We start from the raw sequence: 21231 nt of genomic DNA on the forward strand, positions 1-21231 counted from the left end.
CTGTATGCAGTGTTGAGCAGTGCCTCGCTGTAAACAGTGTTGAGCAGCACCTCACTGTATGCAGTGTTAAGCAGTGCCTCGCTGTATGCAGTGTTGAGCAGTGCCTTGCTGTATGCAGTGTTGAACAGTGCCTCACTGTAAGCAGTGTTGACCAGTGCCTCAATATGCAGTGTTAAGCAGTGCCTCACTGTATGCAGTGTTAAGCAGTGCCTCACTGTATGCAGTGTTAAGCAGTGCCTCGCTGTATGCAGTGTTGAGCAGTGCCTCGCTGTAAACAGTGTTGAGCAGCACCTCACTGTATGCAGTGTTGAGCAGTGCCTCGCTGTATGTAGTGTTGAGCAGTGCCTCGCTGTAAGCAGTGTTAAGCAGTGCCTCGCTGTAAGCAGTGTTAAGCAGTGCCTCACTGTATGCAGTGTTAAGCAGTGCCTCGCTGTATGCAGTGTTGAGCAGTGCCTCGCTGTAAACAGTGTTGAGCAGCACCTCACTGTATGCAGTGTTGAGCAGTGCCTCGCTGTATGCAGTGTTGAGCAGTGCCTCGCTGTAAACAGTGTTAAGCAGTGCCTTGCTGTAAGCAGTGTTGAGCAGTGCCTCGCTGTATGCAGTGTTAAGCAGTGCCTCGTTGTAAGCAGTGTTAAGCAGTGCCTCGCTGTAAGCAGTGTTAAGCAGTGCCTCACTGTATGCAGTGTTGAGCAGTGCCTCGCTGTAAGCAGTGTTAAGCAGTGCCTCGCTGTAAGCAGTGTTGACCAGTGCCTCGCTGTAAACAGTGTGGAGCAGTGCCTCAATATGTAGTGTTAAGCAGTGCCTCGCTGTATGCAGTGTTAAGCAGTGCCTCGCTGTAAACAGTGTGGAGCAGTGCCTCAATATGCAGTGTTAAGCAGTGCCTCGCTGTAAGCAGTGTTGACCAGTGCCTCGCTGTAAACAGTGTGGAGCAGTGCCTCAATATGTAGTGTTAAGCAGTGCCTCACTGTATGCAGTGTTAAGCAGTGCCTCGCTGTAGGCAGTGTTGAGCAGTGCCTCAATAAGCATTGCTGAGAAGTGTATACAGTGGTTATTCATTTCCCTAAAGTAAGCACAGCTATTTACGTGACATGTTTGTAGTTGACGTTGACGTACGCTGGTAGACTGCAAGATCTACAGAAGTCTGACCAATTGATGGAGAGGCCAGTACTGAGTGAAGAGCAACCTGCACTGACTCACTGTCTTATGGTTAGTGGAAAGTTGACTCAGACAGAAACACAAGGAGAAGCTGCTGAACTATGCAAGACATCTTGTAATCTGCTGCGGGCAGATCGAGTTGCCTCACTACTACATGATACTTTTATGCTGCTACTCTACTGACACTGATACTTAATCCACACAAGCTTCCGACTACACTGGGATCGATTACACAACACTTGACACCATGACACCTCTGCATTACATCAACACAACACTGACACCTCAACACCTCTACAGTACATCAACACAACACTGACACCTCAACACCTCTACAGTACATCAACACAACACTTGACACCATGACACCTCATCTAAAGTATATCAACACGTCACATGAAACCTCATCTTCAGTACAACGACACAACAATAAAACCTCATGTCCATACACTGACAAAACACTGACACCTGAACACTTCATCTACAATACAGTGATACTGCACACAAACAACACAACACAAAGTTTCAAGCTATATTCCATATTTATGGTCAACACACGATTGTACATGTAACAACTCCATAAAAATCAGGCAAGACACAAACTTACTTGGTCAAATCGTTGACGGAATGAACAAATTGAAAAGGTGTGGATTGTAGAGTGGTAGCAACACTTGGTGTAGTATTGGTGGAACGTTGCCAGAATCTGCAATACATTCTACACCCACACAAGCAAGTACTTTTAATGAAATAACGAGCACACCACAGCATTATCGCTCTGTTTCTTGAGGTACTGTTGCCACTGTGAATCGGTCTGATGAAACAACGGGGAGGACAAATCCATACTGTTATATTTAACAAGTTACTGGTTTGAGAGTAGAAGAACAAGAATGTGTGATTGCATTTATGGCAAGTCATAGCCCTTTATACTTACGTCAGTTGTGAGTTAGTAATATAGGAAGCAGTAATCGCAGCTTGTTGATCAGTTGCTGAGGTGGATGTGGCAGTTCTAGAGATTTTAAGTTCCAATACATGTTTTATGTTCAGCGTTGCAAGAAAGTTGCTTAGTGACCAACAGGAATCTGCAGTTATGATTGAACTAATGAAATGTATGCCCACAAGAGACTAAGGGATGTTTGATTGTGTAAAGGAATACCATTTAATTATTTCAAACAGAACTTCAGATTTCTGTGGATGTCGTGATGTGGAATAAGTACAGTTGGTACTGTTTGGAAACTGAGTTGTGTTGCCATAAGCAGGACCCTCTGTACTGGCCACACTTGTGTATATGTTCTGAGTGAACAAGCATTGTACTTGCGGGAAGCAAGTATTGTTTTTTAATTTGTACATGTTTTGCTTTTATTTGGTGTATGTTGTACAGTAGCAAACTATGTCTGTTTTAACCTCTGCCAGGCCCACTCAGTATCGATATGTATATTGTGTATGTATTTTTTAGAAAAAGAAATATCATTGATACATTTGTTAATAAAATCGCCAACCATGAACTGTCTTGTTTGTATACATGGATATACTACTCAAAATAAGTAAAAGACACTCAATATTATATGACTATTATTCATCTGCTATGGTAAGTCTGTTAATGGTCATGACAATGTAACTGCGGTCACAGGAAAAATATCGGGTGTACCTTAACATCATTTTAGTGGGATAAATTAATTATGAAAAAGGATGCAATTTGCTGTGTAGAGTTGTGGCCCTTGTTCAAGGCAGAAACCTATGATTGTGGGTTTGATCCCCGTTCGCTCAGATGTTTCTAGGTTTGTCAGCACCATACCTCCATGCTGGTAGGTTTCACCAAAGTCGTAAACATCTTTTGGCTTTCCTCCCACCTTAACCTGACACCCTTCGATATGACTGGAACACTGTTCAAAAGCTGCATTAAACCCCACTCACTCACTCACTCACTCACTCACTCACTCACTCACTCACTCACTCACTCTGAGAAAGGAGAAACATGAAGCCTAAATAAATAGTTTGGGGAGAAGATATTCTTTGTGATAATGAAACAGTCCACCACTATAAGATATTATTTGTTTAGGTTGCTGTGTGGTGGCCCACTGGTTAGGTGTTTGCTTACAACCATGACAGTTTGGGTTTGACCTGTTAGGTGTTGTCATCAAGTCAATAATACAGGTAAACCGTCAGGGTAGGACGGTAAAGGTACCCATAAAAGTATTGCTATACTATTATACAAACTGATATGATTAGGCACAGTCGGGTAGCCTAGTGGTTAAAGTGTTCGCTCATCACGCTGAAGACCTGGGTTCGATTCCCCACTTGGGCAAAATGTGTGAAGCCCATTTCAGGTGTCTCTCCCCCCTCCCCCTGTGATACTGATGGAATATTGCTCAAAGCACAGTAAAACCTCACTCACACACCCGCTCACTCACTAAAACGAAATTTCTAAAAGCAGCGTAAAATTATACTCACTCACTCTTATGATTAAACTATTTTTTCAAAGCATTTAATGGATCTCACTCTTCCGTTTACATAATTGAATCAAAGCAGGTGTTGATATGGTTTGAAATAGTTTTGTTTAGTGTTTTCGTGTTTGCCTTCGACTGTTTTTTTAACATATCACAAAGATATGTGTTCCTTATATGTCAATGAATGTCGAGTACCCTTCTAACTAGAAGAATTTAAAGTGTAAGCACATAAATGCTGTCAAAGACAGAACATTAGAAGAATGGGGATATGACAAATAGGCGAACCAAACACAAGCAGTTTCTAAAAGGTATTCTTTATGAATGATGCCACGTTTACATTTTCTGACAAATTGCAAACCAATGCACGACGATTTAAATAAACCTAAATAATCCACAAGGACAAGTGACTGATATCCCATTTCCATTAAGTATTGATACGTCTCCTGGCACTAAACGAACGCTCACCAGTAGCTGAAGATACTGGCATTGTAACAAGCGTTTGGACCGCCACAGATATTTGGATACAAACCTTCTTTTGCAAAACCAGTGTTACTAATAGGCACGTTGGCTTCCTTTCTGCAGGGACGTCTTGTGAACGGAGGCGGTCGGGTAGCCTTATGGTTAAGATTCGCTCGTCACGCCGAAGACCCGGGTTCGATTCCCGACATGGATACAATGTGTAAAGCCTATTTCTGGTGCCCCCCGCCGTGATAGTGCTGAAATATTTCTAAAAGCGGCGTAAAACCAAACTCACTCACTCTTGCCAACGTGACTTCCATCTTCTGATTTCAATAGATTGTTGCTCAGATGTATATTGCTGCAATTCGACGAACTGTCGAAATACTTTCCCACTTATCCCATCTGTGAGATTATGAAGCTTTATATGCCAAAGTTCTTATATTTGCCCAGCCATGAACATAAGAAGTCATAAATGCACCTTTTTGTCTGTCATTTGCGAAAAGAAAACAAATGACACCATCTTTGAAGGGGAATACCTTAGCCAATCATTCTCATCGAGATGGGTTGGATTAAACTGTCGTTTCACACATCTAATTTCTGTTAATGGGTATTTTATTGATTGCTCACACTTGACATCTGTTGATTCATTATTTTTGATGGGTACAATGTGTGAAGCCCATTTCAGGTGTCCCCCGCCGTGATATTGCTGGAATGTTGCTAAAAGAGGCGTAAAACTGAATTTACTCAGACACTCACTCATATAAGTGTAGGACCGGACATGTTCGGACTTAAGGTCACCTCATGTATGCGAGCCAACGTCAATGCCAGAGAAAGAGCAAGACGTGTGGGCCTTGTAGGTGTTGAGTTCCAGTAGACGTAGACGTAGACGGGGGCGAGGCGGCGGGGTGTCTAGTTTAGCATTGACAACCGAAATTAAAGAATATCTGCTTATATCTCTGCTAGACTTGTTGATATTGTCCCTGATTTTGATTCTATAACAAAAATAATAATTAATTCTCTTGAAGTTTTCAACTTTAAGTTTCTTGCTAATGATTAACCATTAATGCAAATGAACGTTTGTAAGCGTTGCTTTCTGAATGAACTTTAATCAGAAAATTTTAATTGTTTCTAAGTATAATATGGAATATATTAATTTCAAATATAGTTACAGTAAAGTACGGTTATAACGAACTCAAAGGGACTACTAATTTTAGTTCGTTATAACCGTAGTTCGTTATAAGCATATATACAGCATAACTACAGCAAACAGTCGGGACCCAAAAAGTAAGTTCGTTATAACCGTCAGTTCGTTATAAGCGTGTTCGTTATAACCGTAGTTTACTGTACTTCACAATGTCTGTAAATCACTGTTAACTGTAAATCAGCCTGACACTATGACAGATGTTGTAGAGAGACCTGGCACATGGCACTCCGATAAATATAAACACGTTAAAGACACTTTTTTAAACACAGTGATTGGACGAAATCATTGAATCAGCGAAGTAATTTTGGCTATGAACACAAGGAAAGGAAACATAAGATAACGTAAACTATCTCGTTTTGGTAGTATTTATTTTGTTTTGTATCTAAAAAAAATAGACTTTTTAAAATTCAATGTAGTGATTATGATTTTAAGCTACGCGGCTGCACCTATTTCTCAATACCTTTAAATTCTAAATATATGTTGGGGCGGTGAAGTAGCCGAGTGGTTAAAACGTTTGCTCGTCACGCCGAAGGCCCGGGTTTGATTCCCCGCATTGGTACATTGTGTGAAGCCTATTTTTGGTGTCCCCTGCCGTGATATTGCTGGGATATTGCTAAAAGCTCGGTAAAACCTCACTCACTCTTCCCCCCAACCACCCACCTAAAAGTCACTAGATATGTGTTTGTAGGGGGACAAAGTACAAAGGATCATGTTAAACTTCAGCACAGCTGAGGACACCGGATAACTAATCCTTTGAAAATCCCAGAAAATCCAGTCATCTAATCCCTGCCTTAACTTCGACCACATAACTCTGTCCTGTTTACAGTCGGGGCCTGTCACAGCCCATTAGACAGCGAGTCAAGTTTTGACTAGTTTGTGGGTCGGTGAGGGTAGCCTAGTGTTTAAAGCGTTCGCTCGCCCTTATATTGCTGGAATATTGCTAAAAGCGGCATAAAACCATACTCATTGTTGATTGCAGATATGATCAAGGGAATACAATATGTTTGTGATGCAAACTTAGTTCTTCTTACACTCTCCAGGCACCAGGTTTGTGTGTGTATATGTGTGATACTGTCTTGGGTCAAGATTGGCAATGGGAGAGGGACCCTGGAATGTCTGCTGAATACAGGTTACTCTCTTACTGACAGTTTTATTACAGAACTAGGTACTTCTGGATAGGGACATTTTCTGTGAATTGCAATGGAGTATATTGTGAGTTTGAGAAAAATTGGTACAAAAAATACTGAGAAGAATATAAAAAGTAATTTTGCAACATCGTTTAGGGCAAGGGTGTTTAGTGTGAATAGTGATGCCATGAACGACTTGGGATCTTCTTATGGTCATGACATTAACGTGAAGATCAAGCCTTGTGCCCTGTGCTTCTTTTTTTTGTTGAAAATTGGATGTTTTACATAGTTTGAAAAGCAACACAATCATATAATGCTGATTTAAACAAGATTAGATGACATCGGCTTCATCAGCAATACATTATCATAGAAGATATGTAAAAGAGCATCTAAAAGCTCAAGGTCAAAACTCAAAGGTCGGGGTTACCAGGGTGCCACGGGGTCATGAACTTTGAGGCTTTTGACCAGCCAAGGGATAGCACTCCAGCCAAATTGGCTAAGATGCTGCCGTCAGCGGATAGTTTCGGCCTATTTCTCCCATATCAAAAGGTGTAGAATGTTAAACCGTGCCTAGACCATTCCATACATAGCATCTCCCAATGTCCTCAAACCATTTCTTTTCGATGTAAGGTTTGGTTTCTATGGCAACCATATGCAAAATCCTATATTTTTCCACTGATCCCCAATGTATGCAAATAGTGTGATGAGACATGGAGGAAGGTTAGTGTGCTGTGAGTTCTGCACCTACTTTGAGTTTTAATGCCCTTGCCGGCACTTTCACTCGGACACTAACTATACGGTTGTAAAGGCTGATTCAAGGTCAAAATTCAAAATATTGCCAAAAATTAAAAGCTCATGTTAAGTTCCACTACTATCTACACCACTGCCACATTTCAATACATTTTGAAAAACATGTGGTAGATAAATAGCCTTTAATGGGTTTCTAAATTTGGCCAGGGGGCACGGGTGGCCCTGTGCAGAGTTGCGTCCCTTGGGCACGCCACAAACCTATGATTCTGGGTTCGAATCCCGGTTCGCCAAGTTTTTAGGTTTATCAGCACCATACCCGTGCTCGTGGGTTTCACCGAAGTGGTAAACGTCTGAGACCTGCATCACTTCGGACTTTCCTTCCACAATTAGCGGATACGCCGCGATATAACTGGAAAACTGTTAAAAGCGGCGTTAAACCCAACACACTCACTCACTAAATTTGGCCACCTCTATGGTTCAGTTTATAATCGCATCATAATTTTTAGTGACAGAAAGATGGGATCATTAATACAAAGTTTCATTGTAGGCCTTGTAGTATCAGAAGAGATGTCGAGAAAAACTGGCGTACGTGAAAGTCAAAGCTCGAATCTGGATCAAGTATCAAAATATGCCAATAATTTTATTATAAGTTATTAGGAAAACCACATACTTGCTGCATATCATTCTCATGATGATACATGCAGACATGGCAGAGTTATTGCCAAAAATATCATTTTCAATATGGCTGCCGTGGCGGCCATGTTTAACACTGGATTTGATTTTACAATTGACGGGTAACATACCATGACCTGACCACACTTGGTGTTCAATTAGGTGAGCTACAAAGCTGATTCCCAACCAATCTTGTTTAAAAATGTAGGAGGGTAATGTGTTCTTCATATCGTACTTTAGAGAAACGACACCAGTCCACCAGTATTGAATTAATATCTGAGATCGAGTTTTTAATGGAGTAAATAACATTTTGACATTTTCAGCGCGACGGGGACAACACCGTTTTAATATGGAGGTGAAAGCGCCCACAATAACCCGCCCCCATTATTGTCACAGAGTTAGACGTAGGTGTAATGTAACGTGTGATTGTCGCACCGACACAAACCCTAGGGATGGGTTATTTGACATTGAATGTTGCGTTTTTGCAATCCTTGTAAAACAGTACAGTGTTTCCTCTTTGAAGATCCCGAAAACCTTTCTTTGAAGATCCTGGAACCTTTTATAACACCAATTTACTTATTAGACTTAAAGGCGGGCTCAACTAGCAGCCAATGTGCCGTATCCTCTCATCTAATTCATTCATCATTTATTGACGGGTTGTCTATACATGTATATCACTATACTGAGGAATACGGATATGTCTGTTAAATCAGTCTACCAATGAGCGTTGTAGGATTTATAGAGTCGTCTACATTTACTGACTACAAATAAAATATTCGTAGGACCTACATACCAATCTCCTCACTAATCACTTCCAAATACGTAACTATTTTATTAGTTGAAATTGAATTTTTGAATAAATATTCCCTTTCGAAATCCCCGTAGACTCCATGAGTGACAGAAGACCTGAATTAAACGATGACTGTATACGGTAACCGCATCTCGACTCTAAAATAACACCAGGCTCTTATTCCTTGTCATCTGTAACGAGAAAGAATGAGGCTCTTTTAAGAGACCCGGCTCGTCACATAACCACCAGTAGGTCTTCAGCAACCCATGCTTGCCGTAAAAGGCTTGTCGTAAAAGGCGACTAACGGGATCGGGTGGTCAGGCTCGCTGACTTGGTTGATGCATGTCATCGATCCCAATGACGTGGATTTATGTTCATGATGTAAATCAATGGATATTCTGGTCAAGACTCGATTATTTACATACCACTGTCATATAGCTGGAATATTGCTGAGTGCGACGTTAAACAACAAACAAACAAACGAACAAACAAATATAGCCTCCAAGACTCAAGGTTCTGCTACACCAAATCAGAATCAGTCGTTCAACAAGCAGTTTTCGTAGCCTTCAGTGCAGATTGAATCATCTGGCAGCTGTGATTGGATGATTTTGTGTAAGAGTTTCATATTTTCTAAATGTACATCCTTCCAATAATTAAAACTGACCATGTTTTTTCTATATTTAGTGCTGTCTTTTTTAACAATAAGACATGCTGAATGTGACCACAGACATGTTCAAGCAAGTGACATTTGGTGCGGAACTTGGGTTGGTGTGTGTAGCTTCCTGAACTCGGAAAAGGAGCCAATCTCATTAAAATAAGATCTTACTTCTCGCTGCCACTAAACTGAGGACATCCCATTACGGGTCAAGTCAGACCCACCTTTCGCGAGCCCTGACCGACCAATGGAACTACTGACAAGAAGATTACCTTAGCCAATCAGAAGACAGCTTTCTCTTGCTTTACGGCACTAATTTCAAATTCGGAACATATTCTGACAAATTATCGCTTAAAAAATTGAAACCTGAACAAACGTACATTCTCGAATTGCTAATAAATGGTCTAGGTTGTATAGATTCAGTCGTTAAGCCCGTAACTGTCTTTCGGAATACCCTGTTTTAAAGTTTTCGAGGTTGCATGATTAGAAATCACATTACGACTGTCACTTTCATGATCTGGTAAGCGACGCTCTGATACTTCGGATGAAAGGTCGTTCTGACGTGACCCCTAATGGGATGTCGTCAGATCTTTGCTTAGCGGTAGCGAGAACTAAGATCTCATTTCAATGAGATTGAAAAGAAGCTTGCTAAGATTGATTTTGTTGCTGCTTTAAGGCCAGACTGTCCACACATGAACACGTAAAAGCTTTTGAATACTTAGTTATTTCTTAAAACAAATATAACGTTACTATAGAAGCCTATGGGAAAAGATTTGGTTGTGTGTTACCCCCAAACCCTCCCTTAGAGACTGACTCCATTGGAGGAAGTACGGTAGAATCCATACCAACCATTCCCTGGCGAGACAGACAGTTCCTGGGATATTGCCGAATCCTGCTACAGCCACCACGTCTCGGAAGATTCGTTTAATCTCATCGTGGACATTGGACAGACGGATTAAACAAGACTTGCGTGAACTTGCTATTTTCGAGAGTTGACATTTAGCCATCGCCTGCTGACAGCGTTTAGCGGACAGAAATAAGACTTGCTGCATGGGGATTATTTGTTCTTGAGCAGTGGTTATGCGACGGAGACACATGCCGAGGCAGCTACCCCCGCTGATAGTTATCTAAATGCTGCTGACCCGCGGGGCGGCACGTCGCCCTCTGTGGGAGGAAGAACGTTAGTGTCGACGACGTCGTGACAGAACCATTAATCAAATGAATTCTTAATGTTTGTAATTTACGAAATGAAGTTCAGAATACTCGTTTTCCCATATAATACGTTAGAAGGAAATGTCATGGTGTTCACTTTTGATCTGTCTGGTTCCCTAGTAATGCTGTCCTAGCGTTACACTGTGTAGCGCAAGCGCAGCATACCCAGGGAAGCAGGCTGACTTTTAATATCCATCGTATGTCTCATGCACGTTTGATTGGTCCTGACAACCCAAGCCCACCTTTCATTCGTGGGGAGATTCAGGGTGAGGTGAAATTAAATGGGGGTTAACGTCGCGTCCAAGATTATTGCACTTATATAGCGACGTGCATGCACGTATGTGTGTGTGTCTGTTTGTACTAGTCCGGACTCATTCAAATTTTATAGTCCTAGCCCGCTGAGATACCATGCCGCAGTTTAACATAAATACCTCACTCGGACACATTGTACTGACTCCGAGCCGACCAGTCCGCGTTTTCGCCCCTTTATCCCGAGCGCCAGGCAGGGTAACAACAAGTTCCATATTTTTAACGTCTTTGGTATGACGCGGTCGGGGATCGAACTCGGACCTTCCGGTCTCCGGGCGGACGCCCTACCACTAGACCACGGAGACTGCCGTAGACTCAGGGAAGAACATCACCAAGGGGTGTGTATGGTGCCACCAGAAAAACGCCAACCTTTCCTCCTTGTGGAGATTCTCACCATGGGTCTTTTCATGTGTGTTAAGGGGCACGGGAGGCCCAGTCGTCTAAGGCACCGCGATTCGCTGTGCAGAATTGCGTCCCTTGGGCACGCCAGAAACCTATGATTGGGGGTTCGAATCCCAGTTCGTCCCGATTATGTTTCTAGGTTTGTCAGCATCATACCCGTGCTCGTGGGTTTCACCGAAGTGGTAAACGTCTTCGGGCTTTCCTCCCACATTGAGCTGACACACCGCGTTAAAACTGGAATACTGTTAAAAGCGGCGCTAAACCCAACTTACTCACTCACTCAAGTGTGTTAAAACAAACTCACTTATTTCTCTATGTCCGATTTGGGGCGGTGGGGTAGCCTAGTGATAGAATCGTTCGCTCGTCACACCGTACGATTCCCCACATGGGTACGATGTGTGAAGCCCATTTTTGGTATCCCCCTCCATGATATTGCTGGAATGTTGCTAAAAGCGGCGTAAAACCATACTCACTCACTCCCATTGCCTGATTTATTTCTCATTGTCTGATTTTGATTCCACAGAAATAGCCCCTCGTGCCCGTGATCACGCGAGTTGTTGTCCTAATCTGCACTGGAACATCCTTCTGATGATCGTCGGTCGAATCGGCATTAATAGATCATCAGACGGGCTGAGTATCGTCTCGCCAATCAGCCACCGCGCAGCGCATTCAGTAGAGACAACCAGTCCTGGGTCAGTGTCAGCCAGCACGAGGCATGGGACACGTGACTTATTGTGACATTATCCCCGGAACCGTTCCCCCATTACCAATATGTCTGGTAAAATGTGCCCGCTTCCTATTTTGTATATCTTTGCATCCATGTTTGTTTTATTATTAGGACATAAACTGAAGTAGGAGAGCGATTGGCTTTGGTTCACGCAGAACCAGAAATGGGCTTACACTTTGCCCCATGTGTATATTCGAACCATATTCGTCTTTAGCGTGACGACCGAACGCTCAGACGAACCCGTGAGGGTCAGGGTTAGAATAGGTCCTCAGCAACCCATGCTTGTCGTAAGAGGCGACTATGTTTATCGTAAGAGATCGGGTGGTCAGGCACGCTGAATTGGTTGATGCATGTCATCGTATCCCAATTCCGTTGATTGATGCTCATGATGTCAATCACTAGGTTGTCTGGTCCAGACTCGATATACAGACAGCTGTCATATAGCTGGATTATTGCTGAGTGCGGCGTTTAACAACAAACAAACTTTAAACAGTACGGTACCCCGGCGCCTAGGGGGATCCGGGTGATAACCATCTTCCCGAGGCAAGGGAGTGTTTTCACCCTTGCCGAACTAGGCTACAATTATGGAGTTATATTTTGCCTGGACTAACGAGTCCATAGTCCAATCAAAATCGCGTAACGACATCGACATCCGGTTCGTAAACAACATGGACTCGTAAGTTTATATTAAAGTATAGGAGCTACGAGCATCTTAGCGCTACGACTGTCGTAAGTCTATGTTAGAGTACAGGAGTTACGAGCATCTTAGCGCTACGATTGTCGTAAGTCTATGTTTGAGTATAGGAGTTACGAGCATCTTAGCGCTACGATTGTCGTAAGTCTATGTTAGAGTATAGGAGCTACGAGCATCTTAGCGCTACGATTGTCGTAAGTCTATGTTAGAGTATAGGAGTTACGAGCATCTTAGCGCTACGATTGTCGTAAGTCTATGTTAGAGTATAGGAGTTATGAGCATCTTAGCGCTACGATTGTCGTAAGTCTATGTTATAGTATAGGAGCTACGAGCATCTTAGCGCTACGATTGTCGTATGTTTATGTTATAGTGTGGGAGTTATGAGCATCTTAGCGCTACGATTGTCCTAAGTCTATGTTAGAGTATAGGAGTTACGAGCATCTTAGCGCTACGATTGTCGTAAGACTATGTTACAGTATAGGAGTTACGTGCATCTTAGCGCTACGATTGTCGTAAGTCTATGTTATAGTATAGGAGTTATGAGCATCTTATCGCTACCATCTCTACAGATACGGGCTGACAAGGTTTCACTGTATATCATCACGGGAACGTTGTTCTTGTATCAATAAACATAATAGTGAAACAAACATGCTGTTAATTATTGGAAATGTCAAGTTACGGAATGTATTGACCTCTGGTACCGGAATGACTTTAAATAGCAAGAAAGCTAATCCCCCGATACTGGTAAAACATTTCTCGCATAAACAGCAGCACGTGCACATACACGCCCACACACACCATACATACTCAGCTGGTGAAGACTATCCCTTCACCACCCAACTCACACCTTACCACACTCAGTGTTCTAGGGCATGTAACAAGAATTGTATAACACAAATATCAATGTTGTTTTCGTCTATCTGAACCTGAACCACTCTTGGTTTCAGAGAGTGATGTTTTATAGGGCGGCTCAATCCCTGGACCCGTGAATATTCGGGTTAGAATAGGTCTTCAGCATCCCATCCTTGCCGGAAGAGGCTACTAGCAAACTCATTCCGGCAGTGGGTCTTCTGAAACCCATGCTTGTTGTACGAGCCGACGAGTTGGTCATGGGTTTCGGTTAATCACAATGTGTGAGGTGTCTGTTCCCCGTCATCGCGTCCCTACGTCTTGGCATATTACACAACCTAACTGCCGCGCAAAAGAAAGGACAGTATTAAAGCTACGTTTATAACGAACATGCTTATAGCGAACTGACGGATATAACGAACCGCCTTTTGGTCCCATCCATCTGCTGTATATATACTTATAACGAACTACGGTAATAACGAACTACAATTAGTGGTCCCTTTGTGTTCTTTATTACCGGGCGGTCGGGTAGCCAAGCGGTTTAAGCGTTCGCTCGTCACGCTGAAGACCCGGGTTCGTTGTACATGGGTACAATGTGTGAAGCCCATTTCTGTTGTCCCCTGCCGTGATATTGCTGGAATATTGCTAAAAGCGGCGTAAACCATACTCACTCACTCTTTATTACCGTAGTTAACTGGTATACACATGAAAATACCTGCTTCTCTCGACTCATTGCAATGCCCTGTAAACTTACAACCCCCGTGTTCTTTGTGGTGTCATGTACACGTTACCTGTTGTGAGATACTCATTGATTTGACACATGTAAAATCGCCTATGACACCCGTATCATATACATCACCATGGAATAACCTTTACTTGTTTGTTTCATTTTTAGTCACCATCAAACATGGGTGCCCGCGGTTTAACAACCATTCGTTGCCTGGCACAGATATTGCAGGAATATTGCTGTTTGCAGAGTAAAACAACATTCACTCAATGACTGTTCACCAGATATGAAGAAGATGGAATTGATGTCCAATAAGACACACAATTAACGTGAGTGGGTGAGTTATGGTTTTACGTCGCTTTTAAAACATATTCCAGCAATATCACGGCGGGGCAGCAGAAATGGGCTTCACACATTCTACCCATGTGGGGAATCGAACCCAGGTCTTCAGGGTGACGAGCGAACGCTTTAACCACCAGACTACCTGACCGACCCCAAATAACATGAACACTACATAGGGTCTTCATGAAATTCGTTTCCTCTCGAGTAAGCTGAGATCATAACTTGTAATTACCGATTTGTTTTTACGCTCGTTACATCCAATCTCATTAAAATCAGGCTCGCTGACTTGGTTGATGCATGTCATCGTATCCCAATTGCACAGATCGATGATCAGTGGATTGTCTGGTCCAGACTCGATTATTCACAGACCACCGTCATACAACTGGAATATTGCTGAGTGCGGCGTTTAACAACAAACAAACAAACAAAATAAGATGTTTTACTCCAATACGAACCTCTCTGCGCAGTTACATATATGATTACATAGACAAATGCAATAACAGATGACGTCATGATGTAACTCCCGTCGATCTTCACCTTCAACTAGACATGTACGGTGGTCGTACGAGGCGAGAAAATGGATCGGTGTCAGACTCGGGGAGGGGGTAGGTGGGGTGCTTAATCATAGTGGGGTTCACCAAAGTATTAAACGCCTGAGACAGACTTTCGTCACTTCATGCTTTCCTCCCATATCAAACTGACACGCCTTGATATAATTGAACTACTGTTCAAATCGACTTACTCACTCAGTATGTGTGTGAGGGATATGAAAATAAATACTAGTACTGCGAAGACTATGACGTCTTGAATTAATGTCCTAAGACAAATGCCCAAAGGGGGAGCGACAGTGATGGCCAGGCATGTAGCAGCGTCTGGTGCAGCTGACCCACCTCCGTCCTGACATGCATCCATGACTGATGTGGCACTACAAATTGATCAGCGAGAGGTGTCGCCAAGTGCAGATCACAGTTCGATTGTCTCCCCTTGTACCGGGGTCACGCCACCAGAAACTCGGCGCACATTGAAAGGTCATGCTCGTGGTAAACCGAGCAGCTCCATTTTGATAAGTATTTGGAAAATGTTTCAAAGATAAAGAGATTTATTTTTTAAAGAAATTTTCTTTGTAAGAGGGCTGTTAATAAATAGCAACAAGCGTGTTTTCTAACACCAGACAGCACAATATCTTGCTGTGGTATTTATAACTGAAGACATGACTGTTTTCAACATATCTCTATTCTTGCAATGAGACGTTCAACCGAGATGATGGTACTTGCAGGGACTAACCATTTCATATTCTGCCGGAAGTGGGGTGTTTTGGGTGTTGGGGTGTTGGGGGTTGAATTGAGTCGTGTAAAAAAAATAACGTTTCGATAGAAATGCTAGTATCCTTCTAGCCCCGTGTAGATCCGGGTACAGAATTGGTCGTCAGCGGCATCTGCTTGTCGTAAGAGGCGACTAACGGGATCGGTGTTCAGGCTCGTTGACTTGGTTGATGCATGTCGCCGTATCCCAAATGCGTAGATTGATGCTCATGATATCAATTTCTGGATTGCCTGGTCCAGGCTTGATTAATAAGACCGCCGTCATATAGCAGGAATATTGCTGAGTGTGGCGTTAAAATAATTAAAGAGTATCTTCTGCATGCATTGAATGAACAGGATGTTGAAATTCAGTCAAATCTGCCTGCACAAGTAGCACGTTTGCGGACCCGTGAAGATTCCGGGGTAGAATAGGTCTTCAGCAACCCATACTTGCCGTAAAAGGCGAGTATGCTTGTCGTAAAAGACGACTAACGGGATCGGGTGGTCACGCTCGCTGACTTGGTTGATACATGTCATCGATCCGAATTGCGTGGATCGATGCTCATGATGTCAATCACTGGATTGTCTGGTCCAGACTCAATTATTGTACAGACCGCCGTCATATAGCTCGACTATTGCTGAGTGCGGCCTTAAACAACAAACAAACAAAAAACAAAGCACGTTAGCGATCACCGAATGCCGTTTCAGATATGATGCCCATTGTCACGGCGGCTGACATTAATAAAATACCCCACGAACCGTACCACGTTGAGAATCGAACCCTGTCACGGTCCTGTAGATCAAAGACATCAATGTGTTTGGGATTACTTGATCCCTTATCAGATCACGACCACCCTCCATTTAAGCCTCGATGAGTTCACTATGTTCTGATGTCCAGCAATCGATGTTCGTTCTGACCAGGTCAGGCACAGATGATGTACGACACCCGAGCCAGTGTGGTCAAATTCCACGCCATCGCTGCCACCATTGTCACGGAACCGACCGACTGATTGCAGCACTATCGCCACTACTGTATCAACACTGCAGGCCGATCGCGGGTTAAAGCGCGCCCTGGACTTCATGAATTGATGGTAACGACCGGACAAGCCAGGCCCAGGCAATCGTCGGCTGATCTTTGCACTGGTTCTGAGAACACTGAACTGGTCACCTAATTCTTATCTTGGATCATAATAATGATTCATGAATCATTATTGCACTAGAATACCAGCGCCTGTGGTGCAAGAGGGAAACATGTCCTACAGGCATTAAACAATATGGATTGAAGTTGAAATATCACGACAATGGTTTTACTATAGGGATGCGTTAGGAAGATTATGCTGGTTTTGTATGCTGAATCAATATAATAACATGGATATGCCATAGTTTCGAATAGTTTAAGTCTTTCGCATGCAAATATTTGCAACATTTCGCAACCGTAAAAGGGAATGTATACCGGTACATGTTGTTGTGTCTGTGTCAAACAATCATCTCCAGTGCCCTTGTATATCTCTTTTATAAATGCTAAACAATGACACCTGAATAGTTATTATTTATTAAAATAGAACGTGTGTGTGAGTTTGCTTTAAACTAATAGTATTTCAGTTACATCCGGGTGTGTCAGATTGATGAGGAGGTGAACGATATTCAGTAATGACACATGGATGTGGAGGTGAACAATATTTCAGTAATGTCACATTGGTGTGGAGGTGAACAGTATTTCAGTTATGTCACATTGGTGTGGGGATAAACAATATTTCAGTTATGTCAGATTGATGTTGAGGTGAACAATATTTCAGTCATGTCACATTGGTGTGGATGTAAACAATATTTCAGTTATGTCACATTGGTGTGGATGTAAACAATATTTCAGTTGTGTCACATTGGTGCGGATGTAGACAATATTTCAGTTGTGTCAAATTGGTTTGGATGTAAACAATATTTCAGTTGTGTCACATTGGTGTGGATGTAAACAATATTTCTGTTATGTGACATAGATGTGGAGGAAAACCCAATTTGCAGACGTTCATCACCCAGTGTAACTCACGAACACAAGTATGGAACTTACAAACCAAACCTACGATTCGAACCGACGATCTACGGATCCTGCCTAGGATAAGGGTCTCACAGGGCACTGGGCACCTGGCAATATCACAGCGTGAGCAGGGCTAATGTCGGAGTGAGACACAGGGGCAGGTGAAGCGGCCGTTAAATGCCTTCGCCACACTTCAAATGTAAATACTATGCATTCGGAAGGTGAAGGAAACAAAAGGAAGCTTCATCATGCTTGCTCGATGGCTGCGTCGTGAGTGATGGGTGTATGAGTCAGGCGCTGACAGAGATTACATGCAGAGCGGCCGCTGCTCAGTAATGTCGGGCAAGAGCCGCGTGGTTACACCTGGGTCAGTGTGTGTAGAAAGTGCACAGCTAGGCCCTGGTTCATACACCTTGAGGCCAGTGGTTGAACACCCTGAGCGGCTTCACGAGAAGGTGAACATCTTGTGCACGGCCCAGAACCTGATGGTTGAACACCCTGAGCGGCTTCACGAGTAGGTAAACATCTTGTGCACGGCACAGAACCTGATGGTTGAACACCTGGTCGATGCAATGAATGGCGGTTGAGCTCAGGTCAAAAGGGCAGGTATTATTGGGTGAACACCTTGGAGAGCAGTGCCGGGCAGTGAGATGTCGTTGAACAATCCATTGTTCCATACTGAAATGTGCAAAATCTTCAACAATCGATATTGCAGTTAGTAGTTGTTGTTAACATTGTTTGACTACCCACCACGACGGGAGGACTTAAATAATATAGACGGAAACGTTTTTATCGTGGACAGAGAGACAGTACTTGTTTACCGTGGACTGGGGAAGGGCTGACACAGAGACAGATTGTTTACCATGGACTGGGGAAGGGCTGACACAGAGACAGATTGTTTACCGTGGACTGGGGAAGGGCTGACACAGAGACAGATTGTTTACCGTGGACTGGGGAAGGGATGACACAGAGACAGATTGTTTACCGTGGACTGGGGAAGGTCTGACATAGAGACAGATTGTTTACCGTGGACTGGGGAAGGGCTGACACAGAGACAGATTGTTTACCGTGGACTGGGGAAGGGGTGACATAGAGACAGATTGTTTACCATGGACTGGGGAAGGGCTGACACAGAGACAGATTGTTTACCGTGGACTGGGGAAGGGCTGACATAGAGACAGTCACGAGTCAAGAGTAGGTGAACATCTTGTGCACGGCACAGAACCTGATGGTTGAACACCCTGAGCGGCTTCACGAGTAGGCGAACATCTTGTCCACGGCACAGAACCTGATGGTTGAACACCTGGTCGATGCAATGAATGGCGGTTGAGCTCAGGTCAAAAGGGCAGGTATTATTGGGTGAACACCTTGGAGAGCAGTGCCGGGCAGTGACATGTGGTTGAACAATCCATTGTTCCATAGTGAAATGTGCAAAATCTTCAACAATCGATATTGCAGTTAGTAGTTGTTGTTAACATTGTTTGACTACCCACCACGACGGGAGGACTTAAATAATATAGACGGAAACGTTTTTATCGTGGACAGAGAGACAGTACTTGTTTACCGTGGACTGGGGAAGGGCTGACACAGAGACAGATTGTTTACCGTGAACTGGGGAAGGGCTGACACAGAGACAGATTGTTTACCGTGGACTGGGGAAGGGCTGACACAGAGACAGATTGTTTACCGTGGACTAGGGAAGGGGTGACACAGAGACAGATTGTTTACCGTGGACTGGGGAAGGGCTGACACAGAGACAGATTGTTTACCGTGGAGTGGGGAAGGGCTGACACATGGACTGGGGAAGGGCTGACACAGAGACAGATTGTTTACCGTGGACTAGGGAAGGGGTGACACAGAGACACATTGTTTACCGTGGAGTGGGGAAGGGCTGACACAGAGACAGATTGTTTACCGTGGACTAGGGAAGGGGTGACATAGAGACAGATTGTTTACCGTGGACTGGGGAAGGGCTGACACAGAGACAGATTGTTTACCGTGGAGTGGGGAAGGGCTGACACATGGACTGGGGAAGGGCTGACACAGAGACATATTGTTTACCGTGGACTGGGGAAGGGGTGACACAGAGACAGATTGTTTACCGTGGAGTGGGGAAGGGCTGACACATGGACTGGGGAAGGGCTGACGCAGAGACAGATTGTTTACCGTGGACTGGGGAAGGGGTGACACAGAGACAGATTGTTTACCGTGGAGTGGGGAAGGGCTGACACATGGACTGGGGAAGGGCTGACACAGAGACAGATTGTTTACCGTGGACTGGGGAAGGGCTGACACAGAGACAGATTGTTTACCGTGGAGTGGGGAAGGGCTGACACATGGACTGGGGAAGGGCTGACACAGAGACAGATTGTTTACCGTGGAGTGGGGAAGGGCTGACACAGAGACAGATTGTTTACCGTGGACTAGGGAAGGGGTGACACAGAGACAGATTGTTTACTGTGGACTGGGGAAGGGCTGACACAGAGACAGATTGTTTACCGTGGACTGGGGAAGGGGTGACACAGAGACAGATTGTTTACCGTGGACTGGGGGAAGGGCTGACATAGAGACAGATTGTTTACCGTGGACTGGGGAAGGGCTGACATAGAGACAGATTGTTTACCGTGGACTAGGGAAGGGGTGACACAGAGACAGATTGTTTACCGTGGACTGGGGAAGGGCTGACATAGAGACAGATTGTTTACCGTGGACTAGGGACGGGGTGACACAGAGATAGATTGTTTACCGTGGACTGGGGAAGGGCTGACACAGAGACAGATTGTTTACCGTGGACTGGGGAAGGGCTGACACAGAGATAGATTGTTTACCGTGGGCTAGGCAAAACGCTCATCGTTAACAATCAAAGAAGGCGGATAGCGTTATCAGATTCGATATCCCCTCGTATAGAGGCAATGAATCTCACTCGTCCCACCTCGGCGTGTTACACCATGTCTGTTGGGAGATAACGTGATGGAGCCTTCACAGCCCATCCGGAGAGTGACGATCAGTCAAACGAAACATCTTACATACCACAGAAATCCCCGAGCCTTTCCGTGTGTTAAATAACAGCGAACACTTCAGTAATCTAGGGATAAGTCGTGTTGTCATTCTGCTCTGGCACGTCAGAGAATAACATATTATCTGTTACGATACATCCCCCCTTATGTAAACCTGCATGTCAGCTAATTCGTCACGCGGTCACGTGGGATAATCAGTGATACCAACTCGTATTCAGGGACCATTCATTTGACAATCGAAAAAAATATAATTCGTTTTAGAAAATACTGGAAAAAATCATATTTACCACCTCAAAACAATCTTCGCTGGAGGTGTTGGATTTACTGAAAAAAACTCCTTTCAGAGCTAAAATAATAAAAAAT

At 43.8% G+C, this 21231-nt stretch overlaps 1 protein-coding gene across 1 annotated transcript; it reads right to left on the reverse strand.

Moving 5' to 3' along the window:
- Positions 1 to 159: 159 nt before the first annotated feature.
- LOC139453908 (paternally-expressed gene 3 protein-like) lies at positions 160 to 10263 on the reverse strand. The gene is made up of 2 exons (XM_071235353.1): positions 10106 to 10263; positions 160 to 754 (listed from the first exon to the last, which is right to left on the reverse strand). Exons 1-2 carry the CDS (start codon positions 10261 to 10263, stop codon positions 160 to 162), a joined length of 753 nt encoding a protein of 250 aa, XP_071091454.1.
- Between the last annotated feature and the right edge of the window lie 10968 nt (positions 10264 to 21231).

Source organism: Haliotis cracherodii, unplaced genomic scaffold (genome assembly GCF_022045235.1).
Source record: "Haliotis cracherodii isolate W230 unplaced genomic scaffold, xgHalCrac1.p SCAF_10, whole genome shotgun sequence".
Classification (NCBI taxonomy): domain Eukaryota; kingdom Metazoa; phylum Mollusca; class Gastropoda; order Lepetellida; family Haliotidae; genus Haliotis; species Haliotis cracherodii.